The sequence below is a fragment of the Hemibagrus wyckioides genome, linkage group LG11, assembly GCF_019097595.1.
Source record: "Hemibagrus wyckioides isolate EC202008001 linkage group LG11, SWU_Hwy_1.0, whole genome shotgun sequence".
Lineage (NCBI taxonomy): Eukaryota > Metazoa > Chordata > Actinopteri > Siluriformes > Bagridae > Hemibagrus > Hemibagrus wyckioides.
In genome coordinates this window covers 14,972,591-14,990,667 of record NC_080720.1, presented here as the reverse complement: position 1 = coordinate 14,990,667, position 18,077 = coordinate 14,972,591, and the positions used below count along the sequence as shown (strand labels likewise).

The 18,077-nt window shown below is 35.6% G+C and overlaps 1 protein-coding gene across 1 annotated transcript in view; it reads left to right on the top strand.

The window, feature by feature from the left end:
• grm2a (glutamate receptor, metabotropic 2a) overlaps window positions 1–18,077 on the top strand; it is a 34,326-nt gene that overhangs the window by 1,095 nt on the left and 15,154 nt on the right. The window contains exon 2 of the mRNA XM_058403879.1: window positions 10,444–11,110. Coding sequence (XP_058259862.1) covers window positions 10,601–11,110 — 510 coding nt within the window. The 5' untranslated portion in view covers window positions 10,444–10,600. The remainder of the gene's footprint in view (window positions 1–10,443; window positions 11,111–18,077) is intronic.

Genomic DNA, 18,077 nt, shown 5'->3' with positions numbered 1-18,077 from the left:
AACACTTTTAAACAAACACCAAAAATGAAAACTCATTCACATTGTTATAAACAAGATATGCTCACTTATTTTTGTTCATTAAATCATTTATTATTATTTATATACTTCATAATATTTATGTGTGACCTCAAAGAAGATTTTCCAATACGTCTCTCGTGCCATCAGCGCAGTCTGCTCATTCTGAAGGCACAATCTTGCCCACTATTAAACAAATGTCAAAAGTGTTTGCATAACATGAGCGGCATGTGATTGCTCTGACTTAGAGAGAAAATTAACCTAAAAAATCAAGCTTATGAGCTGATAAAACTGTGTCATGTTCTCGTTGTAGTGTAATCATGCTAAAGTGCTTTAAGCTTTAACAGCTAGGACTGTTTAAACAAATGCTCGAGGACAAGTGCATCAGTGCTGTCTTATCTTTTTCACAGCATACTACATAGCTGCAGTCTAGTGATTGTGTGTTTGTCTGATGTCTGGATAACACTGAATGAGTAAGAGAAAAACACCATAAAGAGAGCTGACGCGAGTACTCAGCATTCATTTTTAATAATGTAACCTATGTGAGGTTAATACACAACACAGGTAATAAAATCCAGACAATTTTATGGATTATCTTACCCATTGTATCACATAGTTTATTGTTATCTTGGTAAACCTTTTAAGGTGTATGAATCTTGTTTGTTACAACTCTAGTAGCATATATGGGCTAAAAAGCTGTAGTGTTGAACACTATGGGAAGCAGCAGTAGAGGGCACAGATTCTTGAGTGTAAATAATTCAGAACTTTACTGGGGCTGCAGAACATTCTCTTATCCTGTTGTGAAGTACCAAACCCCTTTGGTCCTAATAGAAATCACTTCACCAGCATGGCAGACACTCACAGTGTGTGTGTGTGTGTGTCTGGTTGGTAAGGAAGGTTCTTTTTAATCCCTTAAGCTGGCTAAGTTGCATATAAGCTTATCTTTGCATGTGGTCAAAGTGTTATCACACACTGCATGTAAGAAGTACTCTTTATCTGAGAGGAACATGACTCTTCTGAGAAATGACCGACATCGAGGCATAACCTGGATGACTGATTCCCACGAGAAAGAGTTTGATGATGGCAAGGAGCAGCTTTTCTCTCATGTCAACAGCCACAAATCTTAAGCCACAGAGTCTCAAGGAACCAAGATAAGGTGTCAGTCTAAGATCCCTTTGTTGCAGAGAAGATTAGCAGCTCCTGAGATTAGTCTGCGATGTCATGAGTTAGTGATAAGTTACACTTATTTAAATGCTGCATCTGAAATCAGGTGCCCCAGATGGGTGAGAATTGAAAGGAAATGCCTGAATATGTGAGTGACAAAAATAAGAATTGCACATGCGTCCAGACAGATGTATTACATACTATAATTAAGCAGTCAACATTCTACTGTGGTCTGTGGCGTGTATACAAACGCAGCGCATAGAAACTTGATCTCAGTTTTGTTTCAAGATGACAAGAGGAAACAATCTAAGTGACTTTGAAAAAGGGTTTATTACTAGGGAACATATGCAGAAGAAAACAGTGACTCAAGTGATATTCATGAAAGGCATAAGTAAACATGGAAATTGGTAATGGTGGTTAAAAGCAATGACTTTTGCCATAGTCTTATTATGCAAGAAAAATCAGAAGAGCAGCCGCTCTTTAGGTGATTGAGAATGTCAGAGCAGGAGATGACCAGACTGTCAATAGACACCATATAAACCCTTCATTACAAACATGATCTGTACTTTTAAGATACAAAAAGAAGCACAGAAATGAAGGGAAAATGCAAAGAAGCCAGATAAGCAAACCTGAACCACATTTTCAAGTGCAAGGAAAGGAAGTGCTGCGGAAGATTTTTTTTGATGGTATGGTTTCCGTTTATTTATACAATAATACAAATTAAATTGCACGAGTCATTTAGCTACTTAAACTCTCAGTGAATCGAGCTTTAAATCAATACATATAAAATTAGTATCACTGCTGATTTTAGAAAAACTGAAGCATTAGAGTAATCTAAGGTACAACTTCGAGTCAGTATGCACTAATGCCAAGTGGACCAAATGTCCAAAATCCCAGAATTGCTGCAGTGCTCAGGGTAAATGATATTTAGTTGTTTTCTTGATGCAGCAGCATGTAAATGAAACTCACAGATTTTTCACTCAAACGGATTCCTCAAATTCATATCCCACAATTCCATTTTTACTACCTTCACAATGATTTCTGTTTTGGTTGTGTCTTCTTTGTCTAAGAAAATTCCCTCCCTTACTCTCACCCTTAATGAGTGGTCATTGATTAGCCACAGATGTTATGGATTGGGTTGATGTTGTCACATACAAAAAAAAAGCCTTTCAGTACAGTGTGCATACTGTTGGGTTGTGGGGCAAGAGATCACTTAATTGAGGTAATAAACCAATTATTAGGGTATTTTACAATTACATACCCAATACAAATTCATAAAAAATCTAAAAAGTGTTTTTAATCTTATAAATCTGCTTCACATCCTGGAGAGAACTCAGAACTACAGAACTACAGCCGTCTACATCTTTCTAGCTTTTACAACGGAAAGGGAAAAATCGTTTGGCCTATGGCCATGTTTTAGCTCACATAGCTCACAAAACACTTTTATGCCTAATGTGCCAACAAGAGCACCTTTTGCACATGGGATTTGAGACATAAAGACACTTCCTCATAAAACTAGAGAAGCAAGTATAAATAATGCAGTGTTCATGTATAAATAATTCAGCATTTCTACAATAATAGCTGAAATTGTGTAAACTAAGCCATCTTAATCAGGTTAACTCCTAGTGGCATACTAATTTTTGCTCTTCACATGTCTTGGTCCTCTTCATAAACCATCTGGTTTAAACAAAATTCTCAGTGGGAGAGGCACAGAAAAGAACAGTCCTCAAAAGACTGATTTCCTTGAGCATAGGAGAGGTCTGTGTGTATATATGTGAGTGTACATACATACATAAATATATATATATATATATATATATATATATATATATATATATATATATATATATATATATATATATATATATATATATATATACATATGCTTTTAGTGCTGAGTGTGAAATTCAAATAAAACTTAAGTACATTAAAATAATTGAAGGATTACGTTCAAAAAAAGTCAACAAGAATGCCTGGAAGAAAGGCTGTCAGTATTTTTTTTTATTTATTTTTTTTTACGATGGCTGGATCAACTTCTTATTGAGGCACTTCTTCAATTTCTTAAATTCCACCAGCAGCATACAATTCAACTTAGCAGTTCATTTATTCAGCAAATCACAGGCATATAGGCATACACAGTAAAATTATAAATGCAAGTACCTTAACATCACATTTTAATGAACATAGAGTCTGCATAAAAAAGCTAATTGCCAACCAAACGATTTATTAAAGAATCTTAAAGATGTACAAGCTGTCATATAGTCTTGCTGACTCACGTCTCCAGTAACGTGAGCTCTGTGGAGTTTCTCTGCATGTTCTCTGTGTGTCCATGTGGGTTTCATCCAGGTTCTCCGGTTTCCTCCCACTTCACAAAAACATAGAATGGTGACTCTAAATTGCTGCTAGGTATGAGAAACTGCATGGTGCACTGCAGCCACCAAGTCATCTCACTTACAGTCCTCCCAGGATAGGCTCCAGACCCACCGTGAGCCTGACCAGAACATAAAGATTACTAAGGAGAAATAAAATGAATTGCAACAAATACCATATGCATCCGATGAACAATAGTTAAAGCTTATGTCATTAAGGGGCTAGAAGAAATGTAATCATGCCTTTGTTAAGAATGTGTTAGAATCATTAATCATTTTCCTCGTTTTTTTGTAGAAAGACAAATAGTTTAGAAGAGTAACAGTATGTCAGAATAAGACCTTGTGGGAAGCATACTCTCTGTCACCATGTTTCAGTGAGTCACAGAGGTGGCTCCGTCATCATCTGGAGGTACATTACAACAAATACTGAAGAATATAACCAGGATTTGATTTGCTGTGCCATGTTTTTTGACTGGTAAAGCCTTGCTTTTATTACTTTCATGACTCCCTAAACACACTGCAAACATGGTTAAACTGTATCTGGAGTGGAAGTCCAGTACAATGCTTGCTTACAGTATTAAATCATCTATTTGGATAGAGAAAAGCAACCTAGGTTATTATGAAGCTTGGAAGAAATTACTTCACATGCATTTAGTGCATTTTTATAGAATACACAAATAATAAAAAAAGAAGAAGTCATTTTCAATAAGTAACTGCTTTATTCTGGTTAGGGTCATAGTGGATCCAGTGGATATTCCAGGAACAAAAAAAATCTGGGATGCATCCTGGGATGCCAGTCCGACTCGGGTCATCATATACGTGTTCACACACATTAACAACTAGTGGTAAATCAGAGCAGCCAGTTTACTTACATACATGTTTTGTGAGGTTCAAGAAAACCACAGAACCTGAAGGAAACCAATATGTACATGGAGAAAACAGTCAGTACAGACAGTAACCCGAGATCAGGTTCAAAATGGGGACTCTTGAGGTGGCAATGGTCACTTTTTACAGTAAATGAGTGTTATATCACACACAATGAGTATACATCCCCATACATCCTGCCCCATACATCTAACATTTACTACGAAATGAAGAAGGAGAATCATATTTATATCTATTTATTCTACTGATATATGTGATTGCCATAATTCACTCTTAACAATGAAGGTGCCAGGAACAACCAAAAAAAAAGAGGGTTTTTGCAGCAATGCCAGAGAAGAACCATTTTTGGTTCCCCAGAGAACTTTTCAGTAAATAGTTCTCAGTTCTCAATAGTTTTCAGTAAAAGAACCCCCTTTTCCTTTTGACATTTTTATAATCTAAAGATCCTTTTCCCAGTACCTTTTGTGCAATGGAAACGTTCCATGGATGTTCAAGATTCTTCATAGAACCATATAACCTGACAAAGAACCATTTAAGAACCTTTACTTTTAAGAGTGTATGTGTGCCTGCATTTCATAACTACACATTACAAATACATGAATGAGTGAGTGACTTGCACATAAATACCTCTATAATTTAATGTACAGTATCATGATTTCTCTAATATATTTAAGAGCAAAGGAAAGCCCTGTGTAGAGTAGTTCAAAGATCTTTGGTGATTGGAGTGTAAATAATGAATAGGGTTAATGTGGGAGGGAAGAGTTCCACCGAAGCAGCAGGGAAAAGCCCATTGCCTCAGTACTCGCTCCACTGCCTCATCATTCGCAACTCTGAGAGCTTCCACAGTCACTAATAACATCAGGGAGACTGCTCTTGCACGGCGATAATACTGCCGATAATAATTCTACTTCTTTAAGGTGAAAAACTAATGGTGGTCCTGCAGTAGTCATCTCTAATTTTCACTGGAGCAAATTTTATTTGAGAATTATTTTGAGTGATAACTCATACTAGTGTACTCAGATGGTTTTGTGGAACTCCTTTGCAAACTGTGGAAGCGCTGGCTGGTGTTATAATACAATATAATATATCATAATAAATATGTTTGAAATCAGGTCAAGAAATTAAAGCCAATATGTGTCCCAAGCCGCGTTTGTGTAGTAATTATATGTATTTTATATTAGTTATTTGTATTTTATAACTCTCTCTTATCTTTATCCATCAAGAAAACATGAAGAATTTTATACAGAATTTTCCGTGTGCCTGAGTTATTTGTGTAAATGGTAATAAAATCTATCATGAGGATGAAATTTGAAATCTTGAGCTTTTTCATTTGAGGGCAAGAAACTCTGGATGCCAATTAACTGCTGCTCAAGCCTTCTCTCCACAGGATGAATATCATTTCAATTTTGATCATTCTTCTACTACACCGACCCCATTTGTTAAGGTCAGCAGACTGAATCTTTCACTGTCCATTTTAGAAAAGTTTATAATTCACAGCTTTAAAGAGCCCCCAGGTATATTTTAATGGGTATTATGATAGCTGGCAATGCAGCGCTGTGATGGTGTACTGTGTGCTTAAAGCCTCAAGGCTCATGATTAATACAATATTGGTTTAATGCTTTTTTTGTATCACAAACAAAAGGAGTTACAAAGAGAAATCACAACACATTTAGTGGGGAAAAGAGATTCACCTGATGAAGATATTATGTGCTAGATTCGGAGTCCCCCACATTGAACATCCAAATGCAGTACAGCACTTATTTTTATGAATTTAATGTATTTTAATTTCTTACATGTGTAATTGTACCAGATGGAACTGAAGTGTGGATATTCAAGAAAATTAAAGGAGGATTTTGGGTGATGTGATATTACTCATAACGCCAGCACCAAAGGTTCCTACAGATTGGCAATTTGAGTTTGATATTAAGTCACACACATCGTAACATACCTTGCTGCTGGGGTTTTATGCATCGCTAAATGAAAAAGCCAGACACTTGTTTACATCTCAAAGAGATGATTATCATATAAATGCTATCGTCTTCTCCAGACTAACCCCGAAAATGCCTAAACCGATTAGTGTCTTGGACACCCACACCTGCCACACCTGTATTCCTGCTACATTCATCCATCCATCCATTTTTTCTGTTTCCATGTTCCTTTTTACCAGCATCTTTATCTTCTAATGTTTTTTCCTGTGACCTGCTTAGAACAATCTGTGATCTGACAGGTTGAACTAATACTATCATGGTTATCTGGTGAAACTGAAAAGTGAGAAAGAGTTCTGTTGCCCCAAATCATGGCAATTTCTGCTTGAATTACAATGCTGGGTTCAAATGAGATAATCCAAGCCAAATAAGCTGGCTGTCAAATGGTTGAACATAAGCAAACAGTTATGATGGATCACCATGCCTAAAGTGAGTAGATAGATATTGAGCAATTTGCTGCAGCTTAAACTCTGTGTCATAAGACTAACATACCCACATAATAAACATGCCATTGCAGATGTTATACAGTCTCATAAGTTGCCATTACAGCTTACTCTGTTGTGTAACACTGTCATTTTCCATTAATAATAATTGTCCTCAGATCTTTGCTAAATGTTCTCTAGTTACCATTTGTTTTAATGCATGCTTTATGACACATATACATATATGTACAATTGTCACTGGACAGAGAAATGTTATACCCAATTTGACGTCTTTAAAAGTCACTTGATACACGTAATTTCTCATAAAAGGTCATAAGATTGAAAGGTTATTATTCTTTTTTTCACGGTTAATTCTTACATATTTGCTGTAAATAGAGACAGAAACATTAATGAAGAACAAATTTATGCTACATACATTTTAATATAAGAAAATAATGGGCACCTGCTATATAATAAAAAGCAAGTATTTTACAATTATATATTATATCATATTATATTATAATTACAATTATTAAGTACTAGTCCTTACACGTGTACAAAACATGTGCTAAGAGAATACTTAAACGTAAACTATCATGGCATCACATGTGGTGGCTGACAGTTACTGAATATAGTAACATCACTGCCTTGTATCATTGAGTGTACATCATTGTGGAAAGCCATGACAGAAAATGATGTTATTAATGGCATGTTCATGACATGGTTCCACAAGTTTTCTAATAAATTTATTATATACTCTATTTTAAATGAAATCATTTTAAAGTTTTGAGGACAACAAGTATCAAAAATACCTCTTCTTCCCATTAAAATTGTGCATGAGCTGCATTCCTCAATATCAAGAATTTGGACTAGAATGTGTAAAAGCCATCCATGTGCTTGAGGGGAATCATATTAATATAAGTATGGAGGCATATGTATAATGCTTTGATATTTGTCAGATATTACTTATCTGTCTTCGAGGGCATTATTTATCTTCTGAAAAATTCTTAACAGCGTTGCTCTTTTGATATTTGGATTCTGTTTATGTTATCTACTGTATGTTTATAGGTAATATTGCATTGAAAATGTAAATGCCACTCTATTCTGTAAAGAGATTAGTAAATTGAGTGTTATGCTGTAAATCTATTTTGTGCATACGCTGGGCTCATATACTGTTTAAAATTCTGAATGGAAGCATACACGAGTCATTCAGCCAGACAGTTCAGGAGATGCATGCTGCAAAAAAGATACAGCCAATTTTCACAAGGCATCCCAGAATCCCCAGTGGACTCCACTTCTATGTTCATTGACCAGATTGGCCTTCTCATCCTCTGCTCAACCATCTTTCTCTCCCCCTCTCTCTCTTCCCCTTCCTCTTGCCTGACAAGTTTCCATGGAAACAAAGGGAAGGGAGAAAACCCTAATGAGTTCGTGGAGAGGTCTCACAAAGATGAAGATGTACAGCCCTTCATATATAATCTCACCCTTTGTCTCTGTCTGACACACCCTGTTCTCCTGGAATGTTGTTTGGTATGTCTGGTGTGGTGGTGAATGATAAATCAGCCACTATAGATGGGTGGTGTACCAGGTGTGCCATGTACATACACATTCACACCTAGGGATGCTAATTTTGTGGGGGGGTTTTTTACGTAGAGAATTTAGCTTATCCGTCAATCTACCTACCTTCATGTTGCATGAACAGTGGGAGGGAACCCATGTAAACATGGGGAAAACATGAAAAATCTGTAGGGACAGTAACCTGAGATCAGGATGATCAAAACCAGGATCCTACAGCTGTGAGGTAGCAGTTCTACCCACTGTGCCAGTGCGCTGCTTATGAAGAAGTTAAATCAAGATACTATGTGACATTATTATTATTACATGCTCATTTCTGGGAAACACTGTCAAAAATGTAACAAATGTCTTTGAATATGTTAACAACTGCCAAACCAAACGTTACTGCCATTTGTAAGGTGCCCTTATCCAGAGCAACTTACATTTTATACAACTGAGCAATTAAGGCTTAAGAGCCTTGCTCAGGGGCCCAGCAGTGGCAGCTTGATGAACGTGGGAGACAAACTCACAACCTTCTGATCATTAGTCCGACACTTTAACCACTAGGTTACATATCCCCCAGCTAAACAGCTTGAATACGCAAAATATAAACAATTATATACACCTGGGATATGTCAAAGCTTGCCTGTTTTTTTCCTTACAAAAATGATTCTACAAAATCAGCATCTGGTGAATAACAGCACTGAGCCTCTTCCTCTACTGATTAATTTTGAACACTTGTAGAGGGATCTTGAACCACTTCTCCTTTCTGAACATATCAAGCTCTCTTATGCATTCTTAGGTTTGCACATATCCACTTCACGCTTTGTTCTTGTAATGTGGATGTATTTTAAGGAGAGTCCCTGGTTAAAAGGATTCATCTTTTGCCTCTTTTGCCTTTAAGCTCCTGCCAGAGGTAGCCAGTTTTTAGGCTAAATATACTTTATAGCAGAATTCATGATGCCATCAATTTTCACAAAAGCCCCTGAAGTAAAACAACCTCACAACTTCAGTAATCCATCACCATATTTTAAGTTATCAGGGGCTTTTGCTTGTATGCAGTCCCCTTAATTCCAACAAACAAGGCAATACTCTAAACAGCCATAAAGTTTGATTTTGGTCTCATCTGTCCACATACACAATTCTATTTGGAGTTCCAGTCACACTTTATATAACTTAATTTAACAAAGTTTCAGGTGCTGCATTTTGTGGGATTCTCTCAGAAAAGGCTTCTTTTTCTCAAATATTCCTTTTATATTCAGGATTATTTTTGTGGATTTGCTGATTTATTGTTATTTAATTTCTAATAATAATAATAATAATAATAATAATAATAATTAATTATTATAATAATAATAATTATTATGGAATTGATTGCATTGTTGTTGTGTGTTTTCCTGTGCAGCAGCTGTGGGTTTGATAATGACTGGATGATAAGGCTCTTCAGAAGTTCAGGCTAAAGCAAACAGGCTTTACACTACAATAGTCACACTGTCCCTAGGGAACAGAGCCACACACACACACACACACTATCTAATCTAAACACATTCATACAGAGTATACAGAGACTGAGACTTGAATGAGACCCCTGATGAAGTGTCCAGGAGCCTGTTGGGGAGATACAGTGGAAGAGGCACAGAATACTGTCCCATAGTCTTTGAATACAGCTGTGTGTTTAGCTTTTGCATTGATACTTTGCCTCCACTACAAAGTCTGTCAATGAACTGAATAACAATGACGATGATGATGATGATGATGATGATGATGATGATGATTGTAGTAGTAATATCTAAAGATGCTGCAAACACACTAACCCACAAGCACAGATTACATCATAAGGCTATCCCACTGGATTATCTTATTCATCCATTTTAAATTTGCCTTGTATAGTAACCTTACCTTGTATTATTCTGTATAGCAGAATGTAATTTCTCTGAGATTCTGTTAATCAATGCTGAACAAATTCTTTCACTTTCATTTGGGATGAAGCTTGCTTTTGTCTTTCATCCATTTATCCTGTGTTTAAATCTCTCTGTTCTTGATCCTCAGAAAGCCACACATTCAATGAACTGCGGTTGGGCATTGATGCTGGAGCTCACTTTTGTCTGACCACAAACATAGCATCTTCCAGCACTGCTCTGACTTGCTGGCTGGAGAGAATAAACACAGAACAAAAGCAAAGAATCCTGCTCCATATTTGACCACAATGGCTAGGAGGTTCCACTGCCTCCAATTTCAAGGACATTCCTGGTCACTCCATCTCTTCCTCCTGTTGCTGCTTGTGGCTAGGAGGCCGCAGGCTCTTGAAGTATCTGGCTACAGCACTGACACCACCAAGAAGGAGATCATCATAGAAGGAGATCTGGTGATTGGAGGACTTTTTCCAGTACATCAGAAAGGTGATGGAGTAGAGGACTGTGGTCGCATCAATGCTCAAAGAGGGATACAAAGACTGGAAGCCATGCTGCTTGCACTAGATGAGATCAATAAAGATAATCGGATCTTGCCTGGTGTCACGCTGGGTGCTCACATTCTGGACACATGTTCAAAGGACACCTATGCGTTGGAGCAGTCACTGGAATTTGTGCGGGCTGTTTTGACCAAGGTAGACGACAGTGAATACACGTGCCCAGATGGATCCTACGCCATTCATGATGATGTTCCTCTTGCCATCTCTGGAGTCATTGGTGGGTCCTACAGCGATGTGTCCATACAGGTACAACTTTTTTTTTAAACTTCTCCTTTTTAATATATATTTGTATATTTATTTAATGGGTGGGGTTAAATTCATTTCAGGAATACACTTGATTTTGACCGAAGGAGCAATAAAATATACTTCATGAAAATCGAAAAGTGTGAAAACAGTGACTAATGAGTACTTATACAGAACATTTGTAAATAAGCTTTGTTCATGTAGCCAGATTTCACTCATAAAATATAAAAATACCTACAATATCTACAGTGCGACACCCGACTAAAGTGCAAATATGGTTTCTACTCTAGCTTTTATGGCAATGAAAATAAATTAATATTTATTATTGTCACCATTAAGTGCCTTTTGAACAGTATCAAAGGCACACGTCTCTTAATAGCATCTATCTATCTATCTATCTATCTATCTATCTATCTATCTATCTATCTATCTATCTATCTATCTATCTATCGATATAGATGCAATGTGTGACCTGATGAGGCAGGATACATGTCCAACTCTGTTTGAGGTCTTCATTAAGAGCAAACCAATAATCATCATATTTCCAGGTTTATGTTGGAAGAAGTAAATAAGTCTCATTAGCAGATAAGTAAACCATAAGACTTTAACAGGAAAGAGCACTGAAATGATAAAAACTCAAACTAATCAAGACCTGAACTGAGAACAGGTGCAAACATTAGAGAACAGACCAGTGATGAGACAAGCTGCCACTGCTAGGCCATACTTACCATGAACCATGGCCTCAGCTGACCCTGTACTCTGATCTAAGCTTCCTAACACACTTGGATATGCAAACAGTTGAACATTGTGTATGTGACAATAAAAGGCTGTCTCTTGCTTTCATACATTTGGGAGTTAGTTAGTGAATACATTTTGAGGTTTGTCATTCATAAAGCAGGAAATAATCAACTGTGACAACAAGACAATGAAAAAGGCTGTGTAATACAGTTATCCAAAGAAGTAATCAAATAATTCAAAACTAGAGAGGAAGCAGTGATAACAGCGTGCCCAGCTCTGGAGTCAAGTGGGATACAACAAGAAAGGCCTTAATTTTTTATTCACTAAAACCTAAGGATTTTGCCCACATTTACTGGTGGTTAGTCGAGTAATTTGACTGGTCAGTCAGCATTCCAAGATTTTATATTTTCTATAACCATACTGAGAAATTTCACTGTATGTATCACTCTGCTCATCTGTTCACCGCATACATTTCCTAGTTTGAAAAAGTTACTACAATACTGATAACAACGTCATCAGCAGACAAAGATAAAAACAAACTTAAAGGCAAACATAAAGATATAACATAAAATAGGAAAGCTTGTTAACTAAAGGTGAAAGGAAGGAAGGAAATTTACTAGAATCATCTTAAACAGGAATGTACAAGCTGAGGTGCGATAAAATAAAAAGATCTTCTGGATCTTTTTCCACTAGTAATGCAAAAATAAACAGGACATTTGACCGTATTGTGTCCAAAATGTCATTTACTCTACATCAATTTCTTGTCTATAACTGTTGTGTAAATGCAATATTGTAATCACAATTGTGAGTTTATAGTGAATATCTGCACTGTTACTTGTTGCATTCAGCTTTTGGCAAATCATGGCAAAACACAGCCATGTAGATATTCTCAATAGTAATCTAACTCTGTTTCTTGCATGTGCAATATTTCTTAAATAAAACTAATACATGAATAGCAAAAAGTTTCAGTATACTTTGCGTATATATATATATATATATATATATATATATATATATATATGAGAAATCAATGCACTCATAATGCACTTGGAAATAATACTAAACTATACTTTATTTATAATAAAAACTTATTTACATATTAAATTTATATATTTATAACTATAGATATATTTATATATTGCATTTATTAAATCCCACATAAGTTTAGCATTTCAAATAATGAATATTTAGTCTTTCCAGAATAATATCGTGTCATGATAATGATATAAAGCTATGCATGATCAACTTTCTCTTCTCTAATATTAAACCCATCTAATTTGCTGCCAGCTCTTTGGTGAGCCTCTTCTCTGACAAGTCATGGTGTTGAAGGTAGTGTCAGGAGCAGACATGCTGCAGATGTTAGCGTTAAAGCGAGATGACAGGATAAATGGTGACAGTTTGATTACTCTGTTCAGTGCAGTGTGAAAGAGACCTGGAGAATAGAGAAACACTAATTGGGTGAATGGTGTGTTTTGAATACAATCATCTTGTCAGGTTTGAGCTATATCTGCATTAATAAAAACATGTAAACACTCGTAAATGGTTAACTGCCTCTTCAGGATCACATTTTTTTCTGTGGTTCAGTGGTTTTAAAGCAGGGGCTAGGATCCTGTAAAGCACTTCCCTTTCCTTTATTACAAAATTTGCAGCACAGTTTAGCTTAACTTTCTCCAACGTTTTTTTTTGGCTAGTCCATCAAGAATATTTGAAATGATAGCTAATGGCATGATAATGACTTAAAAACATTTAATACATGGTGTTTACTTCTGAGGATGGTGTCTATAATAAATATCTTACATTAGAACAGATAAACAATTATAGCATGATAGAGTTTCTATTAGGGTTCTGCTCATGGGAAACCAGATGTTTGTTAATCACATTGTATCATCATATATCAACTCAACTGTCTATTATAAGTAATTATAATCATAATTATAATTATAATATAATGACTATTATAATAGTCATTATATATGTCTATTGACAGTCATTATAATAGCTATTATAAATTACAATGGCTTCAGCTGGCATATATATATATATATATATATATATATATATATATATATATATATATATATATATATATATATATATATATATATATGCCAGCTGAAGCCATTGTAATGCCATATATATATATATATATATATATATATATATATATATATATGTATACTGTAAATGCCAGCTGAAGCCATTGTAATTTATAATATCTATATATATTATATATATATAATAGTGACTGTCATTATAATAGACAGTTGAGTTCCAATGTAAGTGATGTAAACAATAGCACAGTGATTGAGGTTTAAGAGCTACTGTGGATGTAAAACTGATTAAAATGGAAACATATCATTTCTGTTAAATGTGTTTGATACTGATGAACAAAATGACCTGTGGTCTCTTTTATCAGCGTGTGTGTTGAAGTTTGTGCAAAAGAAAAACTGGTAACACTTTACAGTAATAATACATGAATAATCCTGCACTAATATTTGAATTTATACTTATTTAAATATGAACTAATCATACACAGAGATAAGACATGTACTAATGACAAAATAATAAAGAGCTTACCTTAAACATGTGATGTGAATCGTATGAATTCACACATGAATAGCAAACACCTTGAGTACAAGTTCTATGGCTAGATTGGCAGCTGTGAAAACCCTTTATTATTGTTGTTTTTCTGCTACTGTATTTGGAAATGTAATGTATTGCACCATGACTGATATGAATGCATATAAGACATGAAGCATTACTTAGCTCATAGTTGGTTGGAAAATGCCAGACCTGTCTCCAGTTTCTCACTGAAACATGCCAGTGGCTAAAACCCCTAGAACAGAGTGCAACTAAAAATTGCACCGAGCAAATGAAATTGAATGACGAGCCACTCAACGCTCTCAGAAAAGAGTTTTCTGTGCTTCTTTAAATACATTTGTTTCTGTGCAAAACTGCATAGCAAAAATGCAAATCTTCAAGTAAAGCATGGTTCCAGTCTAGAGCTGTTATAAGAGTTTACTCTGAACCTTATTGTAAGCACCAAAATCACCGATTAGGCTGTCAGTTATGCTGATATTATTTGACAATAAGTGGGATGAGAGCTTCTTATAATCAGTTTATCCATGATTGCTCATAAATCACATTCTATACAAAGAAACATACATATGCACAGCATTATGAGTATGTAATGTTGATTAAGAAAGATGCCAGGAGACTTCTTGTTATTGGTACACCACGCACATACACACACACACACACACACACACACACACATACACACACCATTGTGCAATCCTGGTGTTGAGCTGTGAAGAGGCAATTGTAGTGGGCTTGGAGAGATTCCCAAGCTATGTGTAATAAAGATTGTCTCACATCATTGTGGATTCTCAGTTACTATGGCAAGGCCCATTATTTAAAACCATGATATAATGCACCCCCCTGAACAGACACATATTCATCATGGCAGTCCTTGGCAATCCCTGTAAAGGTGAAACTTCACTGACAGTACTGACAGCATCACTTTATTAGCTCAGTTGTATAGGAAACATTGCTGTAGATTGTGTAGGGTGTCTATGGTTCCTCCATGCTTTATTGCTTTATTTATGAATAAATGTGAACATGGCAAGGTTTCAGAAGTTTTTAATGACAGTGAATGTGCATGGGTTTGATGATTGCTATATCATTTTAGATTAAGGAAGGTCTTGGGTCTATCTCACAAAAGGAGCCTGTCCTTATCCAGCTTATTTTCAGATACTTTCTGTTATGGAAATGTGTTCTCTAAGACTAATACATTAACCAATAATTAGTGGTTGACTAGTGCTAATTAAGTAAAAGAAATATGGACTACAACGCAGACAATCAGAGTGCTTTTTATTACTAACACGCACTAACATGATGATGATTTTTCAGAAACACTGAAAAACAAAATTTTGAAGAAGGGGATGGCTTTTTGAATAATTAAATGCTGTCGTCAGATCAAAATGAAAACAACATTTTGCATTTTGTTTCACTTTCATGAAATTTCATTTCAAATGCAAACACTGTTCAACCACAGCCATAAACTGCACTGTATATGAGAAAGAGAGAGAAGAATCATTTATCAGTGGGAAAATTACTTATATAAATGAACAACATTTACAGTTTATTTTTAGCTCATAGTTTATACTCTACTGCACCAAACCCTATATATCATTAAGATAAAAAAAAAAACAAACCAAAAAAAAACATATTTGATATAGACATATACTTACAGCTCACAAACAGGACTGAGGATTTAGGTTATCATATCTATAGACCTTAAATGATGAAAAAGCCACTAATTCCAGTGCCAAACTAATACAGACATCGAAAGGCATGAATACAGAACAGAAATGAAGCTTGTGTAATTTTTCCATACAAGAGAAACAAAATGCTGCACAGAAGCAGTGCTGGGCTCTTGTTTTTAGACACTTAAGCCTTACAGTACTGGAAAAGACTGACATGTTGGTAAGAAGTTTACCTGTTCCATGAGTTGTGACACTTTAGAAACACTTTCAGTGGGAATTGCTTTTTAATGTGCTCTGAGTCAAAACCTGTCATGGAACATGAAGCACATGGGGGTAGGTGGAAATTGTGACAGGTATAAATATCAAACTGGCTGACATAATATTTTGTAAGTCTTGTAATTAACTAGTATTTTTAGACATTTAAATAGTTATTTTGCAGTTGTCATTAGCTATATCCATAATTATGTATCAATTGATCTATAATTTACAACTAGGTTAGTTTGCTTTTATTTGCAAAGGAAATAAAAGCTGTATTTAGGCTTGTTGTATTTAGATAGTATTTTGGGGACGTTTCCTATTTATATTGAAATGGCAAGACATGAATAGTACACATCCACAAAACTATGAAATGAAATAAAGCTGGAGAAATAAAGCTAGAGAAATTGTCTATAAAATCATTTGATGCTGTAAATTTAATATTTCATTCTACTGGAAGTAAGCGTTCAAGCTCAAACCTAGTTCACCATGATAATGTTCCTGTGCATAGAGCAAGGTCAATAATGCCATGATTTGCCAAAGCAGAAGTGGAAGAACTCAAGTGGCCTGCATAGAGCCCTGACCTCCACATTTGGGCTAAACTGGAACACCGTCTGGCCCCCTCGTCCAACTGTGTCTGACATCACTTATGCTCCTGTGACTGAATGGGTACATTTTCACAGCTACAAAAAGAGTGGAAGTTATTATAACAGCAAAGTTGGCCACATACTGTATTTTATGTTTTCTGTTAAAAGTCTGTGCTTTTATATATATATATATATATATATATATATATATATATATATATATATATATATATATATATATATATATATATATATAATTTATTAGATGTAGCAACAACAGTAAACCCAGTAAACACAAAATCACTTCTTTAAATGAACAGACTTTAAGGTCCTTTTTTAAATCGAACAGTTATTTATTGCTTTGCTTGAAGAAAAGACTAATGTTGTTTTTTTTTTCTTCTGTATTTCACATTTTGAAGTTTCATGCTGTGTGGAAGGTTACACTGTCTGGTTTCCATCTGAGAAAGAGCACTAGGAGGCCACGTCTTATTACCCTGCACACAAAATGCAACACAGCCCACTCTGAAGGGTGCCATGGTGTTATTCCCACAGTGACTGGATGGTATCCAGACTCCCCTGTTATTAGCTGTGCTTGAGTAATGAGTCTGTTCTTGTTGACCAGGAGTTTCAGTATACCCCGTCAAGCAAGAGCCAACCACATGCAAGGGGTGATGCTGTTTTTGTGTGTTTGTCTGTGTATAGACAGGGTTGTTGATGCTAGTAGAGGCTCCATTCTTTTGCTCCATCTGCAGGGGATCTGTGCCAGATCCAGCTGGAAACTCCATCATCTTCTGAACAAATGCTTTTCAATTATCATTCCACTAAAGATGTATGATTTTGATAGTTTTTTTTACTCACCCCAGTCATTTTCAGTTGTCTGCTAATAGCCACAGAGGCATGACTATAATCTTGTAAATGTTTCACTGTCACTCTGAGGGACATCCACTCTAGTTAGACCAGTTTGCTCATTAATAAAAAGATTGAAGTGTTGAGAACTCCGGATTAGCACTAATACCCATCACTAAAACAGACTGTGGAGTTGATATTTCATCTTAAACCAGATGTTTCTTGCATCCTCTTATTAGGGGCAAATTCTCCATATAACAGCATGCAATATTTAGC